The sequence below is a fragment of the Lontra canadensis genome, unplaced genomic scaffold (genome assembly GCF_010015895.1).
Source record: "Lontra canadensis isolate GAN:19392208 unplaced genomic scaffold, GSC_riverotter_1.0 scaffold22, whole genome shotgun sequence".
In the NCBI taxonomy this organism is placed as follows: domain Eukaryota; kingdom Metazoa; phylum Chordata; class Mammalia; order Carnivora; family Mustelidae; genus Lontra; species Lontra canadensis.
In genome coordinates, this window is record NW_022631016.1 from 6,828,425 (window position 1) to 6,849,862 (window position 21,438).

Sequence of the window (21,438 nt, forward strand, 5' to 3'; positions counted from 1 at the left end):
ACATTTTGTGTCCATAATTGTGATATTCTTTTCCTTAGCAAGACCCCCTCCCAAACTGTATAAGCTTCAGACCCCACAAAATCTGTGTTTCTCCCTATTACAGAAAAAACAGTAATATGACTTATGCTTCATAAATCACTGGTTAAGTTTATGTATGCTCATCTCTATCTACCACATTTTAACTGTTCATTTTCTGACCTACCCAGGACCTGGAGGTATTAACTTGTGATTCCACTAAAAAAACAGCATTTCAGCGAAGCCCCTCTTACAGTGTGTTAACTAGATGTTTGTGAATGTACTTTGTCTTCCCTCCTATTTTTTTTAAAGTTATAATGATGGCATATACGTACTACTGTTTTGCTTTTTGCTTTTTTCAGTTATTATCACATAATGCATATGTCTTCATAGTCATCATTTTTTGGCTTCAGAAAAATCCACAGAGTGAATACTCCATTCAATAAATATATGATAACTGGTGTTTAATTCTCTTACTATTAGAAACTTAAGATTGGAACACTGGCTGTGATTCAAATATAGCTTAAAAAATAATTGGACAGGATGTCAGGCCTGAAGATTAGGTCCTGGTACAGTATAGGATCAGATTTTAATGATAAATTGATTTTGGGATAACATCTAAGGTAATTCTAAGGTCCTTTGGCTCAAATCCACAATAGATATTCAGGAGATTTTATTTATGCCAGAATTACTCATTAGACTCTGAGCCACATGGAGACAGGGTCAGGGGTGCCTCATTCGTCATCCTACACTCAGGGGCTCACTTGGTGCTTGGCACATATTAAGATCAATAAATATATTATGAATGAATTAACAAAGGAAAAGTCACAGTCTTTAGAAGCTAATCCAAAGTCAATGCAAACAAAAACTCAAGACATTGAGATTTGGAAAATATCAAATTCATTTAGAAGGGAGAATATTTACTTTGTAAATTGAGTATATGTCAAAATTCCTTCCGAATGTTTATGTGATTCATTACTGAATGGCTAAAGTTGTCTTGCTGGAAGCTGGAAGACTTTAGGGAATTCTGCAATTTCTCTCTATACATCGCATTTCTCCTGCAAGACAGACGCTGCCTGTAGGCGATTATTTAATTAATAAAGGTACTGACATATAACTCCACGTTTTCAAACTTTGCTCTTTCAATCAAGACATGTTCTGCAGTAACCTAACTGCCATACTAATCTTCTTAATGAGTGTTAATTTCTTTAACTAAATGACATTATTACAAGCTAAATGAATTAAGAATGGCTAGACATCCATTCACAAACGGAGCCAATCTCTTTCTTAATGGTTCCATCTTTCCCTCCAGTTTTAGAAAGCAAAACTTCTCTTCTATTTTATATGTGGACTAGGATGCTCCTGGATTCCAGCTTTCTTCTCTCCTCAATTAGTTCTTAAAATTAAGCAAAAATGAAACAACAAACACCTAAATCCCAGGGGCATTTGATGCTTTAGCTAATGCTTTATATCACTACACTTTTCTGCAAAGGGAGTTTAACTGTTTCGTGAGAATTTAGGTTTACTTTATAGATTATGAAGTAAAATAGCAGAGAGGGGAAACGTACTACCCATTTGTAAATCTGATAAATGTTTACTGACCCTGTCTTGAGCTGGGCACCATGCTGGAGGTTGCACAGACTGGGAAAGACAAAGCCCCAATTTTGGTTCACGGTCTGATGGGCTGAATGAAATGTGGCCTGGCATGCAGAGCTCAGAATTCTAGTTTCTGTTCTAGGCCTGTCTAGCAGCTAGTCTCTGCTGACACCTGACCACTGGACTGATGTCCTCATTGTCCCAGGGGTAGCACAGTGAACTATAAGACAAAGCCTGGACCTTGGGGTCAGAGCTCCAGCCCTGAACCTTGGTTTCATATTGAACGAGGTATGTGACCTTTTTGGTATGGTTGGCAGGATCCAAACACCTGAGCCCCCATCTCCTCATCTAAAAATGGAGATGACAGGCGACTTGACCCTCAGGGTATAGTGGTGACAGGAAATGATGGTAAGAGCTAGCACAGAGCCAGATATGTAAAAGAAACTCACAGGACTCTATCAATGATTATCATTTATAAACATCTTAAGAGACATCAAATTGTGCATGGCCTTTCAAAAATGAATACTAAAAATTTTTTTTTTCTAAAATGTGAATATGATTTGGAAGGAGACAGGTACTTTAGTTAAGTTCAGTTTTTCTTGTTAAGCATTACAAAACTCATTTATAAAATCGATTTTTCTAATAAGGAATGAAATTACTTATATTCTACTATGAAATATATATTTAACAAAGAAATTATTGCTCAGTTGTTAATTGCTATCCTGTTCCTATTCAGTGTACTTCTTTAGTCACATTTTTAGAAAATTAAAATTGCTTTTGTAAAAAAAAAAAACAAAACAAAAAACAAAAAAAAACCTTTCCCCATAACGCATCAAAAAAAAATCTGGTCATATAGATATTTGTTTCTGAAAAATTGATACTTTTCTCCAGCTAGTGTTAATGGGGGAGGTTCTCTTGTCTTTCTATTGGAAAAGCATGGCAAAGAAACATAATGGAAAGAATCCACAGAAATGCTTGGGTTTGAGTCTTCACATTTTTCTTTTCTCAAATGGAATATTTGAGGGTCAAACACAATCTAGCCCTTTCTGAGTATGGGGACACAGAACTCTGCAGTCTCTCCATTTACAATAAAGTTCTAATTTCCCGAGGCTCTTCTCCAAGTGAGTAGACAAGAAAACAGCAGGGAGATTCAGCTCTGGATATAACTTTTAATCTTCTCCTCCCCAAAACATGACAAAGACAGACAAGTGGCCTTATTCTCCTTGCAGGAGAAAGGGGAACTTGAACGGCTCCCGGGCTGCTGTGCCTGGTGGCGGCCGGCTCCTGTGGTTTCCTGACTGGGCTCCACATGTGGTGGTGCAGGAGATGAGGTGGGCGCCGTGACAGCTTGGTTCCCAGACCTGAAGCAGGAGTTAGCTTCTCAGGTCACAGTCACAAGGACCTGGGCTATTGTAATCCTGACTCAATGAGGCAAAGTACCATGGAAAGGATAAGCTGCCTTATCGTGCAAGCCATGAACTTTCATTCTGGCCCCAGACCCACCGCACATACAGCACAGGCTTATGTCTTCCTGCGTGTTATCTGGTGTCACGCAGCCCCCCCCACCCAAAGTCCATGACAAGTCAGATCTCCCTGGGCTGTGGTTGGAAGACTGGGGCCCTTCCAGGGGCATTCCAACTTTCGACAAGCTTACTGGCAAGATCCCAATTCTCCTTGTCACCCACTGACCATCAGAAACTGGGCAGAATTATTCCTGCACCAGGTCAGTAGGGAACCCAAACCAGAAAAAATTTCAAGCACCCTTCGGTTAACTTTAGGAAAAAGGTGTTTATATATATAAAAGATAGTTGCTGATACATATCACTCTGTTATTATCGTTCACCGGCATTATCGCTAACCATCATCGTTAGGGAGATAGTCCCTTACAATATCCCTCAACACCCTGATACCAAAGGAGGCACCATATATTTCATTGTCTAGAACCATCTAGAAAGGAATATTGTAATGGTTTTTATTATACACAAAAACCTCCCTTCTACAAGAGAACGCCCACTTTGCAGAGTGCTTTAAATTTTAGACCATATGCGTTATCCCATTTGATTCTATAGCAATTTTCACATTATGTGAAAAAGTGAGATCTAAAATACTTTACCAACCAGGTCAAGAAATAGCATGGGCAGTCTGTCATGTGACTGCCAGTCTGTGAGTCCCAAAGCCCAGGCCATGAGGAACCTTGTTTGAGAAAGTATGACCTGTGTGAGGGGTATCTGTGAGTGATATACCCAAACAGTCCATTTCCATACCTATTCTGCCCTTACAGACTGCACTGGGGGGTGGAGTTACTGAGATCACTGACTTCTGAGACCATATGAGATGATTATTTCCCCAAGGGCAATCTTTTGTTGGGGGTCAGAGCCCTCATGCAATATTCCAACATTCAAGTGCTGGTCAGGTGTATAGTGTACTTAGTACTTGTCATTTCCGGACTACCTGGACCTGCACTTACCCAAACTGAGCTTCGAAGGCCACTGTGGTCTACAGTGGACACCCCATGGCCAATGAGAATTGAGTAGGGGTGAGGGAAGGTGCCTCAGGAGAGAGGCAGTGTTCCAAGAGAGCTGGTGCTGAGGACCGTACCATGAGAACTGCCCCAAGGAGGGGATGCTGAGTATATTACATAAATTCCTATAAAAATAAACTCGTACAGATTAATGCAGGAACCCCAAGTATGAGCATTACTGCTGAGTGTTATCATGCACAGAAGAGCTTATTTTAACCCTGACAGCTATTTACAGATGTCCTAACGTGGCCCCTTCCTTGCAGATACTGGCGGGTTATTCCCAGCCCAGTAAATGAGTTTGCATCGACCTTTCTGCACCCTGGGATGCAGGGCTCACATGAATGTTCAGGTCCTGAGGCCATAAACCACCGGGGCTGCCCTACCTGCGTGTGCGGTAGAACGGGCATCTCTTCAGCGGGACCTTGGCCACGTGCTCCTGCAGGCCCACAAACAGGACGCTCTGGCTGTGGAGGATCTGCAGGCTCCGGATGGGCTGTCCCCGCCGCTCGGGAAAGAGCTCGATCTCTTCCAGCAAACAGCTGCCAGCAGCCGGGGCCAGGGGCGCCCGCACTTTTTTAATGGTGCCGTAATCTGGGAGGGCAACGGGGAAGGAGAAAAGCAAAACAAGGTGAGCAGGTCTCACCAGGCACTCCGCCCTTAAGCAGCCATGCTTCTCCAGCCTGGCTGCACACAGGATCATCTGAGGGGCTTTTACAAATGCCAACACCCGTATCCCAGCCCAGGCCTGTTCAGTGGTCAGTGCTGGAGGTGCGGCAGGTGCCAGCAGCTGGTACAGGACTAGCATGCAGCTGGTGACGAGAACCTCTCAGCCACCATGTGCCTCACCCAGTTCCAAGTGCAGACACCTGGAGCTCAGGAAAGCTTCCTGTGGCTCCAAGTAGCCAGCTCAGCTCCATCCCATTAGAGGACTCTGTAGGAGATTATCCTGGATTCCTAGCATCAGAGAGAGGTGCTGACCTTGCCACCCAGCCAGGACAGACACCACATGATGGGATGGGCAATCGCAGATATGCAGGACAGCAAGGAACACACCTTTTCCTTCCTGCCTCGCAAGTTCATCCTTTGCTGTCTCTCTTCCTCCTCTGTCTAGAAAGCCCCTTTCCTCTTTCTCTCAAATGCGTGTTCTTTGGGATGCCCTTCTCTGTCTCGAAGTCCCAAATTCTTCTCTCCTGTACAAGGGAACATCTGTTCCCAGCCTGGTCTCTTCCCTGTCCCAGGTTTTCTGCTCACCGTGTGTTCGTGCTCACCTACTCATAAAAGCATGGCTCTGAGTATGGCCTCTGAAACAGGTATCTCCCGGGACTGGCTGTGAAGAGCATGGAGAAGTGTCCTTTCAGCCAGGGAGAGGCACAGCATGGCCAATGCCATGTGTCAGAGACACAGACCCAAAGCACACACTAATGTTGTTGGTGCATTAGGGTGAGGCCCTTGCTGTCAGCCTATAAGCCCAGGGCGAGACACCAACCCACTAGGAGCACCTCCTGCAGCCATCCTCAGGCTCCTTTAATCAACCCAGCAGAATCCTGATTTTTCAAACCATTACAAGTCTCATCCCGCACATACAGAGAACAAGACCAGGGAGTTATTCCAAAACCAGAACTAAATCAAGAACCTTTGGCTTCAAGGCTTCCTGTCAATCCATACATCTCAAGAAGACTTTGGACAGGAACATATTTCAGTTTTCCATGCCCAATGGAAGTCCTCAGAGACTTAGAATGCTTCATTTCAAGAGAAAAATACATGTGGAGACATATATTATCCTGAATTTATTTCACAAAGTATACCGGAAGCACATCTCCAGGGAATCCTTATTGATTATGAATCAACTTCATCATAATGTGTTCAGTATTAGTAAAGCATTGCCTAATTTTCTCTCCAGCTGCCTGGGTAACTGTCTTAGTTTTGAGATAGTTCAGGCATAAACAGAGTGACGCTATATACTGGGAAGACAAGAAATGTAGGGGCTGTCTTGGAGGAAAGTGTGTGTGTGTGAGTGTGTGTATGTGTGAGAGAGAGACAGACAGACAGACAGGCAGCCTATACAGCAGGCAGCAGACATTCTAACAAATGAACATCTCACAGACTGAAGTGTGCGAGAAAATGTGTATGTCTTCACTGCAAAAGTCAACTGAATTTGGACTTGGTGACCACAGCTCACAGCTGGTGGGAAATTCAACTTCAGTGATTCGGGGTCCCCCTCTGCTCAGAGAGCCAAGCATCCACAAATGGGCAAGCACCAAGCCATGACGGGGACAAGATGGGAGCTTCAGGGAAGGTGACTTCAGGGCGGATGTCACAACTGCAACACCCTGAGAGGAGGTCTGCCCCAGCGGACGGAAGCGCCAGCACAGAGGCCCCGGCCACCCTTTGGGAGGCCCTTCACAGATGTCTCTGTGACAACAGAAGACATTGTCAGAACCAGGGGCCAGGACGGGGAACCAGGGACTGCCACCACCCTGTGGGCAGCGAGGCTCATAGGAGCCCTTAAGTGAGAAACCCTTGGCAATGAAACAAGGACATTTTAGAACGATGCCAGGATGAGTGTGGGGACAGGGTGGGGACAGGGAAGATGGAGTCCAGCAGGAAAGTCGTCACCTTTGGACTACTGACACACAAGAGTCATGGGAAATGTGGATTACAGAACAAAGTGCTCTTCAACAGTTGAATAAAGACCTTGAAGTTTATTATTTATATTGTTTATTGATGTTTGTTATTTATACTGCTGATGGACTGCTAGTCTGAGAAGCCCACCCAAATGAATAATAGTTCAGCTGTCGACATGCTTACAAGCATGTCAAATTATTAGACAACCGCAGGGAAAAACAAATTTTAAGAGATGTTTAAGGACTTGATTTAAAGGAATAGCCATCACTGGTCAAAACATTTCTTTTTTTTTTTTTTTTAAGATTTCATTTATTTATTTGACAGAGGGAGAGAGCAGAAGCAGGGGGAGTGGCAGGCAGAGGAAGAGGGAGAAACAGACTCCCTGGTGAGCTGGGAACCTGACACGGGGCTTGATCTCAGAACCCTGGGATCATGACCTGACCTGAAGGTAGAGGTTTAACCAACTGAGCCACCCAGGCGTCCCTGGTCAAAACATTTCAATGCATACTTCTGCACGTCGTGTATCGCTTTCTAGCAGATGGGATCGAACCCAACCGTGGGGCTGAGCACTTCAGACAACAGAACTTAGTGTGGATTCATGTGCTTGTCCATCATCTGTGCCTCTGCTGGGACTCCCCTACTCTCTCCAGAGTCTGGTTAAGCAAGGAGCTTCTTGAAGCTCCCCCTGCCTTTGGTGCCGGGACGAGCCCACGTGGACCTGGGGTAACCTTGTAGGAACCTCCGTTTCAGTGAAGCTTTTCTTTCCCTGGCCCCTGCCTTGTTCTCATTCTGAGCTTAGACCTTGATGCCTTGGTGGAGCATACCTCCCTCAGCTGGATGTTTCCAGAAGACTCGCTCTACTCCCCTGTGTCTGAAGTGAGCGTCAGGACCCGCACGTGACCACGCCACAGACCTTGTACATGAGATGCCACCGTGGTCCCAAGTCTCCCGAGGGCTCCCTCACACCACCATCTCTCCGCATGCTGGGCACAAGGGCACCCACAGCTCCACCAGCCCAAGAGGCCCCAGCCTTGCACATACAGGCTCTCTGCCCAGAGGGGCCGCCCGGCCACCTTCATCAGACTGCTGTCCTTGTGTCCTTGCTCTGACAGCTATGGGGGGCTTCCCTGTGCCCATCTGTACACCCACAGGTAGATGCTTCCTCCCAGGGTGTCTCTGATGCCCAGATCAGGGCATTCTTTCACTGTTTGTCTCTCACTCCTGCTCTCTGCCCTCTCTTGGGGGCACAGTTAGGTCTTGTTCTTTTCCTCTCCAGGGCCACTTACTTTTCTTTACATTTAAAAAAATTTTTTTAAAGATTTTATTTATTTGAGAGAGAGCGAGAGAGCATGTGAGAGCATAAGCAGGGAGTGGGGAGGGGCAAAGGGAGAGGGAGAAGCAGACTCCCCCGCTATCAGGGAGCCCAGCGTGACTCCCGAGATCATGACCTGAGCCACAGGCAGAGGTCTGGCTGACTGAGCCACCCAGACTTCTTTCCAGTTTTTAAATGAGTGACTGAGTATCACAGTTGTAGTCCAAATTTTTTTTTTTTTAATTGAGGCATGGAACACTGTGTAAGTTTAAGGCCTGCCGCATACTGGTCTTCCACATTTATCCACTGTGATATGATTACCCTGTAGCATACTGACAGCTGACACTTCTACCTGTCACATCATTTTGCTACAAACAGATACATTTTGAACTGCAAACTACTCCTAGAATTCTGAGGGATCTATTTCTCCTTGGAGTCCATCAAAACAAAGAAAAAGAAAGCTTAGGTCATCCTGCGTTTCAGAAAAGAGGAGGGACGGGTTGAAGGAGCAACATTCCTGAATCCCATGACACTAACGTGACACCACCATTTTAAGCATTTTAAGCAGGGACTCTAGAACCCCCACCAGCTGCCACTGGCCTGATAGGTAGCCAACCGACCTTTCATGCTCCCTCAAGTTCCAGTGGAATATTCTCTCCTCGTTACTCGACATATGGTGGAAACACTTGCTCTGCAATAAGGATCTGAAACAGACATTTGTCTCTTTCTGTGGCAGAAAGGCAGAGGCTGGCCCATAAAAGAGATGAGTGGGCAAACATCGATTTTGTTCAAAAAACAGTGGCACCCTGGTCGGTCCCAGAGAGCACTTAATTTTTTGTTTTGTTTCTGTCCTATAACATTTATCAGAGTTTAATTACTCATTTACTTGTTTTGTGGCTTCTGTGCTTGACCAAAGCACCATGGGGGGCAGACACTATGTCACTCCTGTGCTCTGATGTAGGCCCACTGGCCGCTGCTACGGCCTGTGGAGAGTAATAAACACGCTGGGTGAGAAACTCACCGACAAGTGAGGACAAAAGTGTGGAAAGAAGGAATGGGAACGTCATTATTATCTGCGCGTTTGCTAGAAAAAGTGCCGGTTAATATTTAGTCAGCGTGAAGGCAAAACAAGAAACATTATTTCCCCACGATGCAGAGATGTCAGCGGAAGGGTCATAAGCGAACCAGGAACAGAGAAAATCATTTTAATTGGTTTCATCTGATAAAATATTAACTCTGAAAATTCGCCATTAAAAATAAAAGCATATGTACCTCCCCAAAACCAAAAATTCAATACTCTACTCAAAGTGACTTGCAGGGGGGGATAAAAAACAAAAAAAAACATATGCCAGTATCAAAAGTTCAGAAATAATAGAAGTAAAACCAATGACTCATCGAGGTAGCAATCCGTAAATGTTTACTGTGCACACAGCGAAGGGCATCATGAGACCAGAGCACTTGGGACCGTTACGTGGAAGGCGGCTCGGGGTGTACTGTTTTCCAAAGCCAGAGACTTTATTCTTCATGGTAAAAATACTAGAATTTTCTTAAATAATAGGCAATTGGTTAAGGGTTGCCTCGTATCAACCCTGGCACACAGCTCAAGATTTTCTTATGATTTTCAGAGGCATAAGCAAGAAACGACCCAGGTCAAGTTAGCCTCGCAGAAGAAGCAGATGACGTTTTGTTTGTATGACGAACCTAGCTTTGTCTGCTCAGGGACTTTTCAAGATTAGTTTCCATTTGTTTGGGGGGGATTTTTTGCTCGTTTTGTTTTTTTATTTGTTTTTAACACAAGAAGTACTTAGAACTCTCTCAACCGTTCTTTAAAATTCTGATGATTCACAAGAAAAGAACTTGTCACTTTCTGTCAACTGTGGCTCAGGTCCCCGAGGAGCTAACACAGACACAGGAATGGTCCTGCTTTGGCGCAAACTCTCATAACAGTTGTTTTTTTAAAATAGTGCCAACTACGAAGTCTGTCGTGGACACAAATTTGAGAGTCATTTTGGTAGCTTGTCTCCCCGATTGAAAACCAGGTGCACTGTGGGAGAGACAGAGCTACTGTGAGATCTTTAAAACCAATCCAAGCTGATGGTATGGTTGCTATTTGAAAGACATGAATAGCCATAATCACATGGAAATTCCATTCTCTATTGTACTGAGTAACTTACACTGGCCTCATTTCAGCAGGACGGATAGTATGTTTATATCAAAGGAGGTTACCAGATTAAATAAAGGCTGCCCACTTAAATTTAAATTTTAGATAAACCATGAATAATTATTTTGGTAGTCGTATGTCCTACTCAGTAGTATTTATCTTTATTTGAAATGGAAATTTAATTGGATATCCTGTGTTTTATTTGTTAAATCTGGCAACCCTATTACACCCACATTTCATCTGATCATCTCAGCAAGCTAGTTAAGATGTAGCGAACACAGCTCACCCTTAATGAGCATGGGTTTGATCTGAGCAGGTTCACTTACATGTGGATTTTTTTTAATAACCACAGTATGATACTGTAAATGTATTTTCTCTTCCTTATGACTTTCATTTTTTAAAGATTTTATTTATTTAGTTGACAGAAGGAGGGAGGGAGAGCACAAGCAGGGGGAGCAGCAGAGGGGAAGGGAGAGGCAGGCTCCCTGCTAAGCAGGGAGCCTGTTGCTGGGCTTAATCCCAGGACCCTGAGATCATGACCTAAGCCAAAGGCAGACGCTTAACCAACTGAGCCACAGAGGTGCCTCCCTTATGATTTTCTTAATAATGTTTTCTTTCCTCTGCCCCACTTTATTGTAAGAATACAATATATCTTACATCTAACATAGAGTATGTGTTAATGACTGTTGTCATTGGCAAGACTTCCAGTCCAAGGTAGGCTCTAAGTAGTGAGGTTTGTGGGAAGCTAAGAGTCATATGCAGGTTGTCAAATGCACAGGGTGTGGGTGCCCTTAGCTCCCTGTTACCCAAGGGTCAAGTGTCCATGCATGATTATTCTTACTTCATAGATGAGAAAATTGAGTTTCAGAGAGTAGAACTGATAAGGAGTTTTTTAAAAGATTTTATTTATTTATTTGACAGACAGAGATCAAAAGTAGGCAGAGAGGCAGGCAGAGAGAGAGGAGGAAGCAGGATCCCCACTGAGCAGAGCCTGATGTGGGGCTCGATCCCAGGACCCTGGGATCATGACCTGAGCCGAAGGCATAGGCTTTAACCCACTGAGCCATCCAGGAGCCCTGAGAACTGATAAGTCTTTCTGATAAGGTGCACTTTCTTGTAAGGGATCCAGACATCTAACGAATGGGGATCAAAGATTGTAAACAGGAATTCCAAAGTAAATGTTAATTCAAAGCTATTGTTGAGAAAGCAGTGTCTTGCGTAGGAAGAGGTAAGCTTTAAGGAAATTGTGGCATTCTCTTTTTATTCCATAAACTCAGCTATAAGTCATAAAACTTAACCAGTTGGGGATAACATTCTGATCCAATGGGAGGTGCCATCGGATGCCCACAGGAAGGACATGCACAGGGGTCTCCTGCTTCGGGGGGCACCTGCTTCAGGAGGCACGCGTTCCCCTGGTCACTGGGACCACATTAACATCTCTTACGGACCACGCGGATGCAGGCACAGTAGGGCAAACACAATGACTGACGTCCCTGAGCCTGTATGCCATCTGTCTAGTGAGGCACAAGGGCCAAATTCATATATGAGCCTGAAGAGGAGCAGAAGTGCCACAGACACTCAGAGGGTGATATTTCTGGGAATCAAAGTGACAACTACTACATGAAACGAGGACTGTTCAAGCACTGTCACCAGACCTGACTCCACACAAGTATAGGGCTTTACTAACACGCTTGCCAGTGGTAAGAAAACCCTCTAGGGCCTAAGTCATCAGAATGCACATCCAAACAGTTCTGGATATGGATTTCTGCGGGTGACTGATGATATCACTGAAGACCAGAAGTGACTCTGATGGCAGGTAGAAAACACAAGACGTAAAACTGGATGATTGTAATCACAGAGATACTCATTTCAACCTCAATACTCTGAGCCTTAGGAAAATGACCAAAGGAAAAAGCGAAGGTTGTAAAGAAAATGGTTTTAAATTTGGGACATCTTCACATGAAGGAGTCATCAATTCGATTTTGAAATGAATGAGGGATGCCTGGGGGAATATATTTATGAAAAGCTTATCAGAAGACTGAAGTGTTACTTGAAAAGGACATAAGGAAATTCCCCCAGAGAATGACAGGCACAAGAAATAATCCATGAAACCCCAAATCTTGCCCGCCCCCACAAACCTCTACCCTACAGGAAAATGTTCCAGGGCAGGTGAGGTATTGAGCACTCCACGGGAAGAGTAAATGAAATGAGAACAAAAATGAACAAAGATAAATGTGATTTTTAGTAGTAAAAAAGCAAGTATTTTGGCTTCAGTGAAAAAAAAAATATTCTTAGAATACAGTGTGGTGGTAACAAGAGCTTCCAGGACAAATTCCTACCATGTTTCCTGGGACCAAGATGACTTGCTCATGGCCCCTGGGGAAGCAGCAACAATGATTAAAATCCACAAAACCTTCGAGAGCACATGTGCCTACAGGTGGGAACTCAGAGAGTTTGTCTGGACCAACACCATCCAAGAGAAATGTATTACAATCCACGTAATTTTAAATTTTTCTAGTGTCTACATTTAAAAAGGAAAAACAAACAGGGAAACGGGTGAATTAATTTTTATTATCAATTTTTATTTCACCCAATGTATCCAAAATATTATAAGATGTAAAATTATCATATGTAATTAATATAATACGGAGATGTTTTGCTTCATTTTAGGCTAAGTATTGAAAATCCAGTTTCATTTCAGACCAGCCACATTTGAGGCATCCAGGAGGCCCCCGAGGCTACAGCTGTGGTACTGGACAGGCTGGAGATGCACAGAGCTGTCCTTGGTGCTGCCCGAGGCAGCCAGGTGGACACCTGTTCCCCCAAACAGGCCTTAAGTTCATCCTCATGAACTTCATGAAATGTCCACTTCACCCATAGCATGACAAGCTTCACGGGACGGCCTTACACATTTGAAACCTGCCATATGATTTCCCTTGAATAAAGGATTCCCCTCCACACCACACCCGTGTACCAGTCTAACTGCTTCCTGTTGCAGGTACGATAACCCAGGTCTCTAAAGGTTAAAAGCTCACGATTAGCTAGCTAGGGAAGAAAGCCCTGGGATTAAACCTGGCCCCACACTCCTCATCTCCCCACCTGGCTTCACCTGCTGACAGTCCACGAGCAAGTGACAGATGTCCTGTGAGAGAGAATTCAATCATTGTCAGATCATTGCAGAAATTTATGGGTTGCCACAAAGCAATCATAACCATTAGAGAAGGTTCCTTCCTGTTCTTTGTCTGCTCTGTAGAGTTTTCGTTTTAACTAGGGCTCCAGCTAGTCCCTACTTTTGGATGGAGTGTAGTTTCTGAGAAAAGTATCACTTTTCTGAGAAAACATATGATCCTGGGGACTTCCCAGACAGAAAAGGTGTGAATGACATGACTGATATTTTACCATCCAATCAACATGTCACAGCTAACACGAACAACAACAACAAAAAGTAACCACAATTAAGCTAATAAGGAAAGAGAAGTACAGGTGTGCAGCTTGATGTATAAATAGGAAAATACAGACCACCTTCACTTTCCTAATTCAGTTCGTTTTCTGAAACCAACAAGACAAGTCCATAGGGAAAATATGAGAGACCCCTTTGGAAGGGCCACCTGTAACTGCAAATGGTCTATCATCATTATGTTTTCTTTTCTTTTTTTTTTTAAAGATTTTATTTATTTGAGAGAGAGAGAGAGCATGATGCGGGAGAGGGTCAGAGGGAGAAGCAGATTCCTCACCGAGCAGGGAGCCAATCTTGAGACTCTGGGATCATGACCTGAGCTGAAGGCAGTCGCTTAATCAGCTGAGCCACCCAGGCACCTGTATTATCATGTTCTCTGAATTAAAATTCTAAACGGTCCCAGGACATTAGAGAACATTACAACATTACAACATTATTTTGAATTTTTCAGCGAGGAAAGCAAAGCCCAGAAAGGTTAATAAGTGCCAAAGTTCACATTCTTGGGCCAGAATATAGATCCTCTTCTTACCAATCAAGTGCTGGTTATTTCTATTTTAAAAGTATGGAAGGGGCGGGGCGCCTGGGCAGCTCAGTGGGTTAAAGCCTCTTCCTTCAGCTCAGGTCATGATCTCAGGGTCCTGGGATCAAGCCCCCCATCAGGCTCTCTGCTCAGCAGGGAGCCTGCTTCCTCCTCTCTCTCTCTGCCTGCGTCTCTGCCTACTTGAGATCTCTGTCTGTCTAATAAATTAATGAAATCTTAAAAAAAAAAAAGTATGGAAGGGGTAAGATGCAATCCCTGTAAGAGTGCATCAGTATCACTACAGCTCATGAGTTCCTGAAAGGTCAGGGGGACTAAAAAGGGGTGTATGAAGCAACAGTTGTTAATCAAGACAAAGATGAAGCTATGATTTATGGACATGTGCTTACCACAGAATTCACTAGACAGGTAACTAATGTGTAAGTGGTGTCAGGCCCAGAATTGATTTGACTTCTCTATTAGGCTTGGGACTCTCAATTCCAAAAGCTCAGGAAGCAAACAAGAGAATAATCTGATGACAAAATTGCTTATTTCAGTGCTATATTCAAAACAAGAGGACTTAAACTTATCTTTTAATTAATTAATTAATTAATGTTTTGGTAGGCTCCAAGCCCAATGTGGAGCCCAACACAGGGCCTGAACTCACAACCCTGAGATCAAGACCTGAGCTGAGAAGCTGAGATCAAGAGTTGGATGCTCAACCCAATGAGTCACCCAGGTACCCCAAAAAGATATTTAAGCAATAAAGCTTACAAGCAAAAATAAGACCCTTAAACCACTATTGGCTGTATGTAATGTTAGCTCTACGTAATATGAACTCTATTGTTCATCATTCAGTTATTACTGGCTGAAAATTAGCCATATTTTTTTTCTTTTGTCTTTTTTTTTAAATTTTCAGTATAACAGTATTCCTTGTTTTTGCACCACACCCAGTGCTCCACTCAATCCATGCCCTCTCTAATACCCACCACCTGGTTCCCCCAACCTCCCACCCCCTGCCACTTCAAACCCCTCAGATTGTTTTTCAGAGTCCATATGGACTCTGAAAATTAGCCATATTTTTAAGTTTGGGGACGAATAGCTAATATTTTTCTAATTTTCAGTTTTCACTTTGCTTACTAATATGGACTGAATCGTTTTAAGGATATTCAATTTTGTATCTTGATAGAGATGGTCAAGTACAACAATCTCCCGCTTGTTATGAAAATAAGCCTTCTAAAATATATATATATATATATATATATATATATGTTTATAAAAAATAAAATTATAAAAAAAAATAAATAAATAAGGTGAAAAGCTGAAAAAAAAAAAAGAAAAGAAAATAAGCCTTCTAATAAGATAGGGAGTATTACGGGTTAAAATGTGTCCCCTCAGAATTCATGATGAAGTCTTAATACCTAACAACTCAGAATGTGAGTATATTTGGTGAGAGGGTCCTTAAGTAATTGACACAAAATAAGGTCCTATGGGTGGTCCCTTATCCATATGACTGGTGTCCTACGGGCACCAAGAAGAGGAAATTAGGACACAGACAGGTGCATCTCCATGTGGGGACACATCAGGAAGATGGCCATCTGCATACCAAAGGGAGGGGCCCCAGCAAAAAAGGACTTCGCTAACACTTTGAACTTGGACTTCAACCTCCAGAAATAAGTGGGAAATAATTTTCTGTTGTTTAACCCTGCCAATCTGTGGGACTTGTGATCTTTGTCATGTAGATCTAGCAGGCGGGTACAGGGACTCCATGTCAAGAACCGGAAATAAAAAAAAAAACGATTTTGTCAGCCAGATAATTTGCTTAAAGCAATTTCAAAATGAGACCATGAATTATTGTCCCGTGTTTCCTTAAGATACCAAGACTCAAATTCAAATGCAAAGACACTATAAATTATAGATTTGACCATTTTTTTTACCTTGTATGATCACAGTGTAAGATTCATATTAGTAACAGCCTAGTATTTTCAAATACTGTCATTTATTTCACTTAATCCCCTATATCTATGCTCCTGAGCTACTAAAGCAGCTGGAGATGATACACGACATGTAACATTGTGAAAAATGGATGCATTTTGATAAGCATTATAAAATAATTCATACAGATGGGGCTGTTGCTCACGACCTTTATGCTAATGGCTCTGCTGCTCTTTGGGGGAACATCAGAGAAAACCGAATGAGCACTCAAGAATGAACTTTCAGGGATCTGAGGAAAAGGTCGCTGATTAGAATGAATTTCTTTTTGGAGGGATTCTGGAATTTTAGTCTCACCGAAATTTCAGAAGATTATGAAAACAGATCTCTCTCTCTCTTTTGGAAAGAAGGCAGGAAGGAAGAAGGGAGGGAGAGAGGGAAGGAAAAAAGAAACATAGCTCAATGTAACAGTTACTGTTGCTGTGATTAAAAATGATACTTTTTGAATTTTCATACTTGTATATGAGCAGACAGCCTTCTGCCATTCACTAAAGCCTGGACAATGAAACAATTAAGCTTAAACAATACTTAAAGTAAAATTCCTTATGCTCTATATGTGAAGTGGCTTTAATTTGATGAACTTGAGAACCCTGAACAATGAAAAAAGACCCAGAGAAATGGATTCTTAAGAACAGGAGCTGTAGGGGCGTCTGGGTGGCTCAGTGGGTTAAAGCCTCTGCCTTTGGCTCAGGTCATGATCCCAGGGTCCTGGGATCAAGCCCCGCATAGGGCTCTCTGCTCAGCAGGGAATCTGCTTTCCTCTCTCTCTCTGCCTGCGTCTCTGCCTACTTGTGACCTCTGTCAAATAAATAAATAAAATTGTAAAAAAAAAAAAAGAAAGAAAGAAAGAAGGCAGTCTGTCTCTTATAAAAAAGAACAGGAACTGTAAGCACTTCCAAAGCACACAATAAATAGGTATTTCCTCTAAGGTGCAATAAAAAACTTAAGAGGGTAGAGCTGTAACTGACCACATATCATACACACATACACACACACACACAAATTTTGTGTCTTGTGAAAAAAACAGTCATAAGAAGCAAAGAAAGGGCTGGTTCAGGAAAATGTGGGACAAAGATGCAGAGATTATTGCAAAGCATTGGATGTTTAAACATAATCTTGACTTCCTTCTCCTCTTGTTATGTCTCGATGTTTCATTTTATTTTAGGAGTATTTATTATTGAGTTTACTCTGTGCTGAATCCAGTACAGAAATTAGACCCCTGAAATAGACCCATGGCAATTCTGACAATGGTTTCCTGTGACCGGGCTGGAGACCCACTGTGGACACCAAGACCACTAACCGGGAAGACTAAATTATTTTCTTTCCAATTGTGCATTTGACTCTTTGATTCTCTGCCACTGTATCCAAGAAGCATTTTTAGTGTTTTGTCTCATCGACCCAGAGTTACTGCAGAGTAAAAGGAAATGTTTTGTATTTGCATCTGTTACTGTTCAGGCGTTAACAGTGAGGTAATGATGAAATGCCCTCTTCCACTCCCTGGGCAGCATGTTGCCATGGCAACAGATCATTATATAAAGTTCATCAATTCAGCTGGTCATTATCCCAAAGTAGCAGACAGCTAATATGTTATGAAAGTTCTTTCTTTTAACTCCTAATTGGGTAAATGAATTAAACTGGCTTTGGCACTAGGAGCTCAGCATTGCACTTATACAAATAAGAGGGAATTAAGAGGGGAAAACAGGTCTTCATGGTTACTATACGCTCAAAATGGAGATTTTAATCAACTCAGTTTATCAGATTCAACTAATGGCTCCCCCCCTCAAAAAAAAAAAAAGAATATGTTAGTCTGTTTAAGTGTCTTAGTCATAAATTACATGCAACATCATTTGATTATTATTATTTTAAAAGTATTATTTTAAACCATATTATCCCATCCTCGCCCTTGGTATAGAAGCTCCAGGGAGGCAGGTCTTGGGGGAGGTAACATGGCTTGTTCACCGTGATCTCACTGGCTCCTGGAATGGTGTCTGGTATACAGTAGGTGCTCAAGCTGAGCACAGGGTTCAGTGTGGACTCTGGGGCCCAATGGCCTGGCTTAGACTCCCAATTCCCACACTTATAGGCTATGTGGCCAAGAGCAGGCTGGTCACACCTCTGTCTCCATCACCCAGGGGTCTAGCTCCCAGGTTAGTGGACACACAATGAGCTCATCTATGTAGAGCGCTTGGCCAGTGCCTGGCACAGAAAGCACTTCATAAGGGCCCATTATTATTATTTTCTTGCTACTTCTAGCTTATGGACTATAAGCCCTATTCCAGTTCTGCCTAAAATGAGCAGCCTGATGCCTCTGTCAGCTCTCGCCCACCCGAAGCTGGGCGGGAGACGCTACCTTTGTCCCCAACACCCTCTACTGCCTTATAAAAAACCATACCAAACCAAACACTCCTTTAAGCATGCAAAATCAGAAGCTGATGCTTCTAGGAAGTTTATCACTGGAGTTTCCTGTGAATAAAAACAGTATTACAATTAAAATGAGAGCAATCAATCGAGTCCTCTGGGTGTCCTCTTGAAACTCTCATCTGACCATGCCACTTGCATCTGACTCTCATCATTCTGCTAAGGAGGCGATTCAAGTTTCTAGAAGGAGATTACTTGCCTTGGATTTATTGTATCTAAATTACACAACAGCCACCCACTTGGCAGAGTGTGCAGCCCTTCCCTGACACTCACCGGGCGGGAACAGAGTCTAAATCAGCCTCACACCCCAGTGGTGAAATTTACACTGCGTCTGGTCCCATTAGTGTGAGTTGGGATGGTTGAGAAAAATCCATGCTAAGCATTTTTATACTTTTGCAACGTTAATTTAAAAGAAAAAAAAAAAGAGCTCTCTCCTCAATGGAATAAGAAAATGATTTTGTCGTTCTTCTGAACTGCTACATTTTAATTATGGATAAGTGGCTCGTGCTCCAAGCTATTTGATAGCTGCAATATTCACGTGCTTCCCCCAGGCAGGACGTTATCCATTCCTGTGGCTTCAAAGCTGAGCCGAGATCTCTACTACTGACCCAAACCTTTCTCTTCAGCTTCAAAAAATGATTTCCAACTACCAGAGAGTCCACACGCAACAGGAATACAGCATATTCGAAATTGAGCTATGTATGCTCCCCTTTGGCTCAAATCTGTCCACGCATCTGAAATCCTGAATTCATTTGTTAGGATAAAATTGTCAGCGTGATACATCCTATCTTTTGGCTTTGTCTTTCCTGTCTCTCTGCCCACAACTCCAACGAATTTAAATTTCTCACCTCTCAAACACCCCCTGTCTTTCTAAGTCTTCCATATTCTGTACCTTCTTTTAGGAAGATCCATCCGTCCTTTCCCACCAGGCAACCAACTCCCCATCTTCCAAGATATGCTGATAGCACGTGAGTAACACATTGAGCACAGACAGGACTCTGAGCCCAAGACCAGGCACTTCTTCACAGAAGTTACGGAGAAAACTGTGGACGTCCAAAGGCATGACAGTGGGCTCTGAAATAAGGAACCAAAGGTCTCAGGGGCAGGACAGCTCCAGCTGGACCCACTGGGCAATGTCCCTGTGCAGAGAAACAGGTTCCCACTGGAACACTTCTGAGACGATGGGCCCCACACCAACAGGCAGCATCCTGAGCCCTGCAGCACGCTGGCTTCCATGCTGACTTTCCAATGTGGCTCCCCAAAAGGTCCATGGGTTTTCGTTTGTGATCATTGTGGCATCCCAGCCACTTCTTACTCATGCAGAAGGCAAATTATGCGTCTTAACAAAATTCACTGTTCTTTCATAACTAGGATCTGAACATCTGAGGGACAGGCCAAACCTGACGCCAGTGATACATCGTCCAACCACAAAGGCCATGGTGAGGGTCCTGATCACACAGCACGAGACAGAGAACCAGGAGTGGGGAGCAACAGGTCGGTGTCTGGAGATAGAGCAGGACCAACCACAGGGCATGCCAGCAATACCCTGATTCCTGGGAGGGGAATACATCAGAGGAGGCAGGACAAAACTCAGACACTGGGGAAAAGACTGGAACCGCACTCAGGAGAGAAGATGTCAAAGGCTCTGTCACTAAAACTAGGCGAGAGGACAGAGCCCAGCCAGGGTGTGATGAGCTAGCAAGGAGCCTGCTCCCAGCATGCTCTGTGCCCAAGGCCAGGATGAAATCAGAGGAAGCCACAGGTGCAGGTTAAGAACCTGCCTTTGAAAGTTAGAGATTCCTAAGATAAGCTGCCCGGAGAATGACCACAGGTCAGCAATTCAATAAAGACCAAGACAACTGGCTCTTATCCAGGCCATTCAGAAATAATTAATGCTGCCCACAAGTATTTTTAAAAAATGCCACCATTGTATAATCAATAAAATTTTTAAATGAAAGAAAAAAATTGTTTAACTCAAAAAGCAGCAACTCATTATGAAGATTGCCTTTAAAGACCCAATTTATCAAAGACAAGTCGAGGCCACTATTTTTCACATTGAGCCAGTGTACTTTTTTTTTGCTAAGGACAAGGTCAGATTTTAAAAATTAATTAAGTGATCATAACAATGAGGACCAAAATGAAGCTTCTACCCTGGTAATTAATCTTAGAGATCACTTTCAATACTAAGGGTAGATTTTTTTTGTTATTTCAAAATCCCATAAATGTATTTAGACAATTAATTATTGAATTTTTTTAAATTATTGGCACATATTTATGAAAATGGAGTCCTCTAAAACCTTTTCTCTGTTCTAAGAGTGTGAAAACCATCTTCTACTCAGGGTTATTCTTTTATTTTTTTAAAGATTTACTTTTTTTATTTGAGGTACAGAGAGCAAGAGAGCGGTCCAGCAAGAGGGGCAGCGGGAGAGGGAGAGAAACTCAAGCAGACTCTGTGCTGAGCATGGAGCCCAACTTGGGGCTCGATCTCACGACCTTAAGATCATGACCTGAGCGGAAACCAAGTCGATCGCTTAATAGTCCGTGCCACCAGGTGCCTCCATTCAGGGCCATTTGAAGGGACTTTCGCTGACCACTGACAACTCTCGGTGTTTCAGCCTCACCTGGTCACAAAGCTGCACACATGTTTTCTAGCTAAAGAAACACATTTTCCTGGAGCAAATTCTCCCTTCCTTTCTTTCAACTCAAGTCTAATCCCTCAAAAAACAAATCATATATGCCATCAGTATCTTTATACCCAGCTGGAACACAAGAGTTAAACCAAATCAGATTACAAGAGCCACTCTCCTGGACCATATTTTAATCT

General features: G+C 43.1%; 1 protein-coding gene across 1 annotated transcript in view; it reads right to left on the minus strand.

Annotated features, from left to right (window-relative positions):
* Positions 1 to 21,438, minus strand: part of SEMA5A (semaphorin 5A) — a 297,989-nt gene that overhangs the window by 95,076 nt on the left and 181,475 nt on the right. The window contains exon 10 of the mRNA XM_032861862.1: positions 4,516 to 4,723. Within this exon, the coding sequence (XP_032717753.1) occupies positions 4,516 to 4,723 (208 nt within the window). The remainder of the gene's footprint in view (positions 1 to 4,515; positions 4,724 to 21,438) is intronic.